The sequence below is a fragment of the Porites lutea genome, chromosome 5 (assembly GCF_958299795.1).
Source record: "Porites lutea chromosome 5, jaPorLute2.1, whole genome shotgun sequence".
Lineage (NCBI taxonomy): Eukaryota > Metazoa > Cnidaria > Anthozoa > Scleractinia > Poritidae > Porites > Porites lutea.
In genome coordinates this window covers 15,694,318-15,706,877 of record NC_133205.1, presented here as the reverse complement: position 1 = coordinate 15,706,877, position 12,560 = coordinate 15,694,318, and the positions used below count along the sequence as shown (strand labels likewise).

The following is a 12,560-nucleotide window of genomic DNA, read 5'->3' as shown; positions in this document are numbered from 1 at the left end:
CGGCCCCGTCGGCCCACCCCTACAGGGGCGTATCCAGGATTTTTCAGAGGTACGCACAACATCCCAAAATCCCCAAATCCAAATCCTGAGCCTCTTAGCAGATTGGCTCATTTGTCAAGGATGGGAAAAAATTGAAGAGGTTCTGGTAAAGGCATGTTCTCGATTTTATGCATACATTTCTTCATTGCTTAACAAGCCAGAATTACCTTGCGAAACTCGGGAGCTATCAACGTGAATCAACGTGTTTCTGGTTGTTGAATCAAGTTTTTCTTGATATTATTTGAAGAATATCCTTTCATATTTATAAAACTATTCATAGCAGTTAACTTTACAGCGCACTATGAATTTTAATGTCAATAATTTTATAGCAATACTAAAACCATAAACTTGTGTCGTCACGGCGTGAAGTCTTAATTAGAATAGCACTTTTTCAAAGGAAGACGTTAATTGAAACGAAAATTCGCACGTTAAAATGCTTAAATGGCACTACTTGACTGCGCGATCAATGAAAAATACTGCAGTGTTGGCGGAGGACGGAGCATTTGCCCTCTTTTTTCGTCCCCACCCCGGGGGATTTGACAGCTCAAGAGTCCCCACCCCCGGGAATTTGCCATCCAAGGCTAAAAAAATGCTTATGCCCGGGGTCAGCCCGGGAGGGGGGGGGGCTGGGCGCAGGTGGAATTGACTGATGCATAATGCATAGGAATGTAAAATACAAAAACGTCCAACTAAGTTTTAATCCTGGTTTGCAATCTAATCGGCCTTTCAGGTCAATCAGGAACCGGGCCTCCGTTGGTAAGCTTTATGACGGTTACACCACATACTTACCTGAAAATTGCTTCAGCCAATCAAAGACCAAGATTTTGAGCCGTGAAAATCAAAATGGCTGTTATATGGAGTCTTGTATAACTTGTTTGCACAACCAACAACCGGTGGAAACTGACTTCTAGGCTGAAACGCTGCTTGTACGGTGGCTGTAGTTCTCGACTGCGTGTAGTGTTTCCGGTGAACGTAACATGGAAGTGATTTTCAAACAATCGTTTTTGTGGCGCGGTGTTAAAAGTTCAAATTGAATCGAGTTGTTAATAAAATGGCGTGACGTTGGCGCAGGCGGCACAATTTGGGTTTTGCTGGATCTCCTTCGCTTGCAATATTGTTAAAATCGGGCGAGAAAGATCAAGGTAAAGACGTTTCACAAGTTGAAGGTCTATGAATTATGAGCAAGACCAACTCTAAGGCGGGGTAAGTCTAAATAACATTCACGAGCTTTAAAAGCTTTTTTAAAAATGTCGAAGTTTAACTTAAACTTAAATTAACTTTCAAACAGGAACTTTCTTCCTTAGCGTCAAGTTGTCTTTTATTATTTATAGGGGTACTGCAAGGATAGGCGCCTTGCTTGAACAACTGCAAAAACTTTGTCTCGCTGGTTCAGAGGCGAAATATGAGCAAGATAAGGTTGATGTTGAACAGTTGCGCTACGTTACAAATAAAATCCAGCAGCTTTTGTCATCTCAAGGTTAGTTAAGAGCTTATAATAAAGTAGATGATCATTCCTTTGAGTTAAGTATTTCCGATATAGCATAATAAACTTGCCATCTCCTTGTATGTATGACCATTCGTCTCAGTAAAAAAAAAATTTGAAAAAAAGCGTTGTTATCAATTAACCCGCAATGCTCCATTTAAGCTCCATAAAGCCTGCTGATATCAGCAGGCTTTATGGAGCTTAAATGGAGCATTGCGGGTTAATTGATGGGTAAATAAAGTAAATATGATTAATGATCGTTAATATATCATTTCAGTCATTCCTCTTGAAAACCTTGCATGTACCATACCTCATACTCTTCACCTTAATATTTGTGTACTTGTATTAATAATCTTATAATTTTATTAACTGTTATGCACCTATCAATGTAAACCCCGTGGGGGGGGGGGGGGGGGGGAGAGTGCGGGCAAGGGGTGGGGATTTGACAAATTTTAAAATTTTTCGATCAAATTCCCCAGGGTGGGAAACGAAAGGTCAATCAAAAGTGTCAAAAAAGCCCCCACCCCAGGGGAAAAAATCTAAACAAACAATGCTATAATACTATATAAAACGAATAAAAGAACATTTCAAACACGTTGTTACTACTTTTATTTACAGTTAACGGAAGCTCCATTAAATTACTCGTTGTAATTAAGTATTTTCTCTCCACTAGCATCTCTTATCTTGAACAACAAAATCACTCTAGGAAGATTGACCGTGCTATATAATATTAATAAAACTTAAAATGCTTTATAACATCTGCTCAACATGTCGGAACAGGTCGGATCAGTGACCCATAAAAAATCCTCTGACTTTCATGGTGGAATTCGATTTCAATCGAGTTTTACAATCAGATGGGAACTTGAAGATAAAAACTTTCTCAAAATAGACATTATCTGTTTAGATGACAGTTTAAAGTATCGGATTATGGCGATTAAAACAAATGAAAACTTCATACCTTTCTCCAACAGCGTGACTTTCAGGAAGCCTCGAGGGACGGACTTGGTAACTGTTTCTGAATTGATACCAGGCTTCTGTCGGTCAAAGTTAAATGTCCCGACCCCGGGGTCGCTTCGCACGATCAAAAGCCCGATAGCGGGGATAGTCCCAGCCATCAAATCCCCTCCCCTTGCCTGCACTCCCCCCCCACGGGATTTACATTGATAGGTGCATTATTCTCTCTTTTTGTGGTGGGGCTTATAAGAGGGTGTGAATGGGGTTAACCGACTAGCGACAAAGGGCGAAAAATATTACTGACTACTGACAAAATGAGTAAAAAATTACCGACTACCGACAGGAAAAATATTAACCGACTACCGACATGGGCTGATATTATCAATATTTGTTTCCAGAAAAAAGAGCATTTTGTATATTTAATCTAACCGTTAGCTCGAGGAAGTAACCTCTTAAAATTTATGACTCATCAGATGGCCTAAGGGAAAGAATTTCCTTTTTTTGTTGTTGATACAGGTACATTGCTACAGCCAATATCAAAATCACAAAGTCACACCTTAAAGATGCTACTGACTTTATAAATTTTATTGAAAAGTCAAAGGTGAAAAAACCGAAAGTTTTTTGCTTAGAGTAATCCTCAAAGAAAATTCTTTCCCGTTTAATGTAAAGAACTATCAGCACCAACCCACGTTACCGCGATGAGCACAAAGACAGCAGTTTCCTTTCCAACGTTTTCATGGCACATTTTGAAACACAAAGTTTAAGCAAAACTGTCTTTAGACCAACTGTTTGAAAACGCTACATAAATAACATTTTTTCACTATGGGACATAAGTAAACCAGACATCGTAGCTGTCTTCACGGAACAAGTAAACTTACATGCCCTCCTATGAAATTCACGGCCGAAAGATCTGAAAATGAGACATTCTTTTTAGAAACGGTTGTATACCAAGGTAGAACATTCAGCGAAAAAATGAGAAAAAGCTATCCTTGACGTAAAGACGCATTTGAAACGGAAACCTTACAGTATATACATTTTCATCTCTTATCACCCACCAATTGTTAAAGCACCTGTTTGACAAACGAGAAGCCTTGAGAATCCTACGAACAAACTCCTCTGAGGAAGTATTTCAGATTTCAAAAGCGCTTGATGGACAATGGCTAGCCACACAATTTTGAAAGAAAAATTGCTATTAGAAGTAAAACTCACAGAACGGAAGGCAGCGTTCCTGAAAAAAAAAAAAAACAGGAAGAAAAAGACTGGAATATTGCCTTTCGTGACACAATACCAGCCCTTAGTGTCTATAAAAAAGAAGCTTTAATGAAAAAGTGGAATCTCATACAAAGCCAACCACTACCTTACCAAAATTTTAAAGAACCACCTTAAGTGCTATTTCTTTGAGAAAGGAAAATTATGGCAAAGGACATGCTTGTGAGACCCAAAACATGAGAGGGATAGATGTGCAGCCTGTCATCCCTTGCAGTTTTTCAATAAAAATAATTTTAGTATCCAAAAGGCTAGAGTCCAGTAATTAATTAATTAATTAATTACTTTTTACTGTGGCCCTGTAGTCGACAGGGAAACCAAGTTCACATGTACAATAAAAGCTTGGGTGATTTTATCAGTACTAATTATTCATTTAATGGCAAACAATGATGAAATAAACGATCATGTTGCATAAAAAACAAGAGTTAATGAACGGTTTAGGCGCAATCAAATGATGCATTCTTGCAAGTTTTACTCTTTCCTTAGGGATCAAAGTCTTGAAAAGTGGGTGAAATACATAAAAAATATTAATAATTAACAAGCGTTTTTACTTATTAACTGAGATTTTCCGACAACCGACGAAAATCGAAAAGTTTAACCGACTACCGACAAAATTACTGAATTTTAACCGACAACCGACAAGTGGACCCCCCCATTCAGACCCTCTTATAATATAAACGCCAGCTCTGTCATTGCATTAATTAGGTGTGTAAGAGTGATTTTCCATATCAGAGAAACTCTCTCTATAAAGGCAGAGATGTATGCAGGGGTCAGTTTAATAAAACTTTTACACATGTAATTTACAAGTGTAGCTATTGTTCTCAGACTCTAAAACAATGGCTACACTTGTAAATTACACATGCGAAAGGTTTATTAAATTGACCCCTGGTCCAGCATAGACCATCTTAGAGAGAGGTGGCTGTAGACAGTCAATGTGTTTTTTCTTGTTTTTTTCCAGAGAAATGCCGCAAAGATCTTACCACAAAGTTCACTGATGGCCTCTCAACACTGCTTGTTGTTCTGGAGGTGCGATTGTGTGAAACTTGAAACTTTCATTGTTTTAGCCAGAGAAAACAGCTGACGTTTCATGATGCCACCACTGGTTTCCCTGCAAAATGACGTCTGAGAAACAAGCACAGAAATCCCATATTAATGACGCATCACTACCCATATCTGGGTAGTGAAACATCTTCAGTATGAATTTCTGTGCTCATTTCGCAGACATCATTACACAGGGAAACCACTGGTGGTCTTGTATAGAGCACAGCAGATCCTAGGCTAACAATCTTTAACAACAACTGTACATGTATGTGGTGTTACAGACTTCAGCTCAAACTGTTTTTAGTACAGCACTACATGTACACTATACATGTACACATTTAGCACAACAATAGCAGGCTAAGGGTGCACATGTACAAACTGGTACTACCCTGAGATAGTAATTGACTTTATGGGGCTGACACATACCACTGAACCAGCAGCTTAGTATAATAATTATACTAATAAATTATATTGTTACCCAGACAATAGGCAGGGCTTCTGATATTTCGCGGAAAAAAAAGCAAAATTTCGCGGGATTTTCAGGGGCAAATTCGCGGAAAAATCGGCCGATTTCGCGGGATTTTCGTGGGAAGAAAGTCAAAATTCGCGGAAAAATCGGCCGATTTCTGGTATTTTTGCAGGAAAAAGTCAAAATTCGCAGAAAAATCGGCTGATTTCGCGGGATTTTCGCGGAATAAAGTCAAATTTCGGATGATTTTCAGAGGCAAATTTGCAGAAAAATCGGCCGATTTCACGGGAAATTTCGGGGGGAAACCTCGCCATGAAACAATCAGTAAAAAACAGCCGATTTTGTTGGATTTTTTTGGGGGGAAATTTCGCTAAAATCGATCAATTTTGCGTCGATATGACCAGCGTTGTTTAACGTTTTTTTAACCGGGATAATCATTTGCTCTTTCAACAACAGTTCGCTCGAGAAATGAGCGAATGCTACAGCTATTAAACATTATGGTTAGTGCCCAGTTTTTCGCAACGTTAATCTAAAAACGCCTGGTAGTTTTGGGACGTTGTTTACTCGTTGCAGTGACGAAGTTTCAAGATAAATTTGGACGTTTGGGGTGAATAAAACAGGTCTTATAGCTAAGATAAGTATTAAACATGTTTTGCCGACATGTATTTGGAAATATTTCCGGCAGATTTCGCGGTATTTCGCGTTTTTTGGGGAATTTCGCGGGATTTCGCGGAAATACCTGAATTTCGCGGGTCCGCGACCGCGCGAAATATCAGAAGCCCTGAATAGGACAGAAACAAATTATTTTGAATACTTGTAAACATAAAAAGTAAACATCCCAGCGGATGGGGGCAAACTAGTTTACTGAAGTATTAGTTTACAAGCATGACAAAGGAGTTAAACTATGAGCTACCAAGAGCAGCCTGAGCTTATAACAAAAGGCACACTTGAATCAGGAGTGACCATTCCAGTTCCTTCATAAAGCAGCCATGCTGCCTTCTGACAGAAGCATATAAGACCCATATAATGCTGAAGCTTCTAAATTCCCTTTTTTGTTTGGAACCATGGTGGGTTTCTTTAGCTGTCCAATCAGAGGCACGGGTTTTTTTTTTGTCCAAATATGGAATCAGACAATTGAAGGTACCCTCCTGAACAGTAGCTAATTACAAATTCTTTAAGTCCTTAACAGTTCTCGAAGTACATCCACGACTCAATAGCACACATTAAGCTGTTTAAATTTGTTATTTAACATAATCAATGGACAAAAGCATTATTTTATATTTAGGCTGCCGGCTAGTGGAGCTGATGAGTGTGTTATCATTGTCGCGTGCTAAGGTGCACTATGGCGTGTAGGAATGATTTTCTTTGCAAATACTTTCCCTAAAAATAACCTTCTTACTTGATAAGTAGAGGACTGTAGTTTTTCTGTCTCAGTGTTCATTGCAAAACATGCTATATACAATTCTGAACAACTTTGTGTATTGCTCCTAATGTTAAGATGACAACCTTCGAAAACTATCAGGTAAACAAATAGGCTCACATAATGTTGATGCATACTCTTTTGAGCACACACTAGCTTTCATCTTTAAGCCAGGCCTGTAAGATGCTTATCATAATAATAAAATTATTAGTTGACTTTTGTCTTGTCTAGAATAATTAAGTCAATCATGGTCATTTTGGATTCCGATTTTTGTCAAATTTACTCCATAACACAGAACTGTTATTATTGCTCTTGTAGCTCTTTGTTACGTCACGATACAAGGTTTCACAACACTAGCATGACAGTCTCTCATATCAGTGATTCCATGTTAGGAAGTAAATTTTGATTGGCTCTCCAAAAAAACCCAAAATTGGAATAGAGTTTCAGGGTTATATGCTTCTGCTGCTGATGATAGCCAAGTACAGTTGTACCAGGGCTCAAAATAATGACCTGTCAATGGACATTGCTTGGCTAAGATGATTATCTGTCTGTTGTTATTTTGTTAAGTTATTCTCCTTGAGTATAATATTAACATTTTGACCGGTCAGAAGAGAGACGTAATTGAGCTACACTGTTTTCATTCAGATTTTATGATGCATTTTTTGGTTATGAAGTTATTCAAAGTAGACTAGTTGCTTCTTCTTTCTAGAAAAAAGTAGCTAACTTCTCTGAGCAAAGTAGCCGGTGCGTTTCGTCAGCCGTCAGTGCTTATTGAAACCCCTGGGCCTGGTTGTTCAAAAGCTGGATAGCACTATCCACCGGATAAATCACTATCCAGCGGATAAGCGTTAGGGAAACCAATTGCACTATCCACTGGATAGAAATTTATCCACATAGTACTATCCACCTTTTGAACAACTGGGGCCTGATGACTAGTTTCATAACATGTTGATAAGTCATTAATTAATTAATCATTGATTATAATCTAGCACTGTTCACTACTGTAAGCTGTACTACAGATTTGATCCCTTTAACAAAAATATTTATTTCAGATGTCCTTGGACACTCAGCTGACATTAAATATTTTGGGCTGCCTTTGTGAATTGCTTACTACAGGTGAGATTACTTTTCTTAGCTTATACAATATACAGCTGTGTATAAGTTAAAAAATTCTGTAATTAATTTGGGGAACTATTCATTCTTACTCAATGGGTTAACTTTTGAGCTTTTAGCTAAACATTGAAATCTGGGCATCCACTCTAATTTTTTTCCTTTAGGATTATACATGTGAGAGATAAAAAGGTGAATTTTCCTTGAATTTCTTCTTAAAATGGCCATCCTCCGGAAACCTGGACACTCTTTGGGCTTTTACTTAGATTTTGAAAGCTGAATGCCCAGGAAGCATGGATTCCTAGAAATTAAGAGATTATGTGCACAAAACTCCTAAACTTTGATCTTTATCAAATTTGTGGTAACTTGGATGCGATTATAACGCTGAAATCACTAACTCAGAGTTTTAACATACATGTATAATTCCAGGCTGTAACCAGATTACCGCTCTTTTCATACAATCAATTGATAGACTTTGAAAAGTAAAGTACACAGAAAACAGCAAGGCAAAAAAAGCAGTTTGTTTGTTATCGTGGACAATGACTGTTATATTCATTGTGGTACAGGTGTATTATGTATAATACAAGTACACTGTACATAGTCTTGTTTATTGCTTACAAGTTTCATAAAACTTAACAATTACTGGATGAGGCTGAGTATCATCTGAAGAATTATGGAGATCGAGGAGGGTGTTATCCACGGAAACCAATTAGGCCGAGGCAGATAACACCCTCCGGGATCTTCTTAATTCTTCAGAGGATACGAAAGCCAAATTCAATAATTGTGTTATTATTCATTCAAATAATTCCTGGTTTAAAAACAAGCTAAAACATGCTTACCTCTATCGATGTAAAGTGTGTTTTTATTGGCAAGTTTTAGGAGATAAAGGGTTGTTCAGTGTTATGAAAAATTGTTGCGTGACTGTATACTAATTTAGTCTAGAATATTCTTGCATATTTAATTAGTTTTGCATCATAGTGACTAAGCAGTTTCTCAAGCCGTTTACGTATGATGCTGTAAATAGTTTTTTGACGTAATGTTACTTTATTTGGTTGAGCCGGAAAGTTCTAGAGTCTTACGCTCATAAGTATATAAGCAAATCAGTTTAACTTTTAGGAAGGTTGTTTTGAGAAGAGAGTACGTGCTTACTGTAGTGTGACAAAGGTCACGTGTAAAGTTTGGCAGAGGCCGTGTTTATTGAAGAATGACAGAGGTCGCGTGTATATTTGGCAGAGGCCGTGTTTAATCAAGTGTGACGGTGGTCGAACTGTAATTTACAAGCCTAGCGTATGCTTGTTGTGAAGTTTCGTGTTGAATTTACTACGGTCGTTTGGAATAAATAACCTTGTTGCTGTTCCGACAACCCTGCGTTCTGTTTAGACTAACTATCCGCCACTCACAAAACGAACTCGTAACATTCAGTACTGCAAATACAGTATTGTCAAAATACCAGATGTTGTCCGTCAAGTTGTCTTCTTGCTGTTCCTGCTATGTTTTTAGCCAACAGAATGATTATAGTTTCATTAGTTTGCCTATTTCTTCCTTGTGAAAAAAGTGGTATGTTCCACCATTTTGTACTAACTTCCAAAACAACTCAACCTCATCCCCGGGTCTTCTTGGTTAATTGTTCAATAATCTGGTGATCATGCTGCACAATATTGACGTCATTTTTCACACATCATAAAATTCTTCCAAATTTGGTTGACAGTAGCTGGTAATGATGAGTTATGTGTGGGATTTTAGCCAATCAGGAACGGAGAAATTAATATTTTTAATGAATAATATATACATTGTATGTCCATGTAGTTCTTTTGTTATGGATTGTGATATTTCAACTGCATCTTGCTGGTCTTTATCAGTCAATAGTGTGAGACTAATTTTAATTACACTATGGTTGCTTGTGACTGGTTCTTTAATATAAACCTCACTCAAGTGTTTATTCCTTTAGGAAAAAGAGCCTCTGTTCTTGCTGCCAAGGGAACTGTGGATATTATTCTGAGAGTTGTTGTAAACACAAGTAAAGACACCTCAGTCTGTGCAGAGGAAATCCTGCTATTGAGCCATGTTATTCTGACTAAAGTGGGACCCAAAGGTAAAATACTGTACATGCCTTTCAAGTCAATTAAAGAGGGCTTGTATGTATCCTCTAAAGCCTTTGAACTTTTAGAGTCCTTTTTCAAGGCCTTGAAAGTCCTTGAAATTCTCTTTTGTTCATTTTGGACCTTGAAGTTTAATTGAGGAGCATTTTCAATTGTCCAAAAAACTTTGGAAAAAACCAGTCTGAAACCAACAGTCAAGAATAAAAAGTAATCAGCATTAAGGAAACGAAAGTCAGGTATGGATAGCCTGTGATGTAAAAGGCTGAGGTCTGGAATAGTTACCAGTGCTATTGCATCAGTTAATTCATGCATTCACATTGTAGATGATACTGATTGTGCATGACAAAATATTTTCATTTTTTCATAATTTATTTGGAATCTGTCTTAAAAGTAACTTATTAGGTCCTTGAAATTTAATAATGGGGCCTTTGAAAGTCCTTGAAAAGTCCTTGAATTCTATGTCTGAAGAAGTGTATGAACCCCGATTAAAAAACCAGTGTGTTATTTTTTTGTTACTAATAACATACTGATTTGTGAAAACATACATGGTAGCAAGGCAGGAAGCCAAAGATATAGACTGTATTTTACCTACATGGATTGCTTCTTTGTTAGCCATCTTAAGAGGTTTGCTTGTTTAAATTAAGAAGCATAACTCAGAAACATAATATTTCACAAGTAATTTTGATTTTTGATTCTTGTCTATTAAACCTTTGTACATGTAAGAAGAATGTTTAAGTTGCTTTCACAATTTTTTTACATGTTTTGTTAAAGTTTTGAGTCAATCATTGGCAAGTCTCAAGTGCAAATACATGTACATGTAAATCAAGCTTTTAACGATTTATGGAGAACTTGTGCATTTGTCAGAGAACCATTGTCAAACATGACAAAGTTTTCCATCCCCTTTATTTTCAAGTTGGTTATATTTAGGAGTAGAAGTCGTAAAATTTGTTTTTTACTCATTGACCTAACAGGGTAACAATAAACATTTTAGAGAACTTAAAAAAAAGTGTGAGAGTTACACTGCCTGTCAATGAAAAAAAGTGTCATGCATTTGAAGGAAACTGCTGAAAGGTTATGACAGGATGGATGAAAAAAAAAATGTTATGAGTGATATTGGCTGTGGTCACACTTGGGCTTTTTTACTATAGTAAAGTCGAGTTTACTACTGTAAACACGTTTTCTAATGTGACCGGCTTTTCTCATTTTACTATGTTAAACACAGATCTAGTCTGTTGCGGTGGCAACGGCGGTAGGATGAAAGCAAAGTTTACTATAGTAAACTTTCCTAAAATGATATGGTTTATCGCTGATATATCTAAACTTTGTTTATTCAGTTGACATCTAGTCGCATTATTTGAGATGCATTCCCTGAGTGTCACACTGCTGAATACTTATATATGTATTTTTGGCGCCGCCAGTCTATTCTTTTCCTTTTTTCGTGCCAAACAGTACAGTAGAGATATCACAGTGACTCAGACAATTTTCACTTTCATTCAAGGCAAGTCCACAATAAATTCTGGATTTCAAAGAATCATACGCCTACATCTAATGTTCGTGTTTCATTTCTGAGTCGAGCATAAATTCAGAAGTAAATCATTCAATTCAAGTGTTTATTATTCCATGTAGCCACATTTTTTCTATGTATTGTCTGTATATGGATTTTGGTTGGCACGCTTTTTTAAAGAAACCTGCATGTTCTTTTCACTTTAGAGTTCCACCATTCCTCAATAGTTTCGTGATCCCACCGGGCGGTTTTTCAGACGATCATGGCCGCGAAGTAATTCAGCATGGACCGCTTATATTTGCCCGAGAAAATAATGGGATAGAAGCAGTATAAGCAGCGGCACAATTTTCAGTGAATGTATGATGTACAGACAGTCATGTAACTGGATAAAAAATAAAACATTCATGGAATGTCGTAAGAATTATCACCTGTCCTCAGGCTCATCATTTGAGTGACACATTTCTGTTGGGAAACCATCTAGAATGTGTTAAGTCAACTAATGAGTTTTACTATAGTAAAGTTTTTTTTACGTCCTTTTTACCACGGTTAAAGCCTTTTACCAATGTTAAATCCCAAGTGTGACCACAGCCATTGTCTATCATAATGTGTAGTTTATTACAGTGTCAGTCTCACGGTAGTCGCTTACACATTGACGTAAGATATTGCTGGTGACATATCGACTGCGTACTGCAGGTTTTCATTAGGCAATGGTCTCAATTTACTGTTTGGGACCATTAATAATTTATTATTGTACCACCGTAGTTGTTAGTCATATTGGCGTATCAGGAACCTCGCTCGTGATGGTTGGTGGTTTTCAATCCAAAGCATTGTAAGTGTTAAATATTAGAGGAGGAAACTGTTCCCTCAGTGGTCTGCTGTTGCTGTGGTAGCAAGCAGCCGATCCCTGCCACATTGGACCACATTGATTGACAATAAGCTTAAGTGACCATCATGAAGCAAGTGATAAATGTTTCCAAAGTGCTTTCTGTAATGTTATGTGCTTTTTTACCCTTCAGATCGTAAGCTGTGCGTTAAAGCTCGTTTGACAGGTGCTCTTCAAGTGACAATGAATGTCGTCAAAAATAATACTGCATTCTTTAAAGTTCTTCAACCAGCCTTACAAGTTCTTAAACTATACTCTGCTAACTGTAAGTCTATAGCCATGTTTTCCCTTC

The 12,560-nt window shown here is 37.4% G+C and overlaps 1 protein-coding gene across 1 annotated transcript in view; it reads left to right on the top strand.

Annotated features, from left to right (window-relative positions):
• Positions 1-875: 875 nt before the first annotated feature.
• The window catches only part of LOC140936884 (cytosolic carboxypeptidase 1-like), a 35,608-nt gene continuing 23,923 nt past the window's right edge, over positions 876-12,560 (top strand). Inside the window, exons 1-6 of the mRNA XM_073386389.1 lie at positions 876-1,242; positions 1,371-1,516; positions 4,701-4,768; positions 7,725-7,788; positions 9,731-9,874; positions 12,402-12,533. Coding sequence (XP_073242490.1) covers positions 1,217-1,242; positions 1,371-1,516; positions 4,701-4,768; positions 7,725-7,788; positions 9,731-9,874; positions 12,402-12,533 — 580 coding nt within the window. The 5' untranslated portion in view covers positions 876-1,216. The remainder of the gene's footprint in view (positions 1,243-1,370; positions 1,517-4,700; positions 4,769-7,724; positions 7,789-9,730; positions 9,875-12,401; positions 12,534-12,560) is intronic.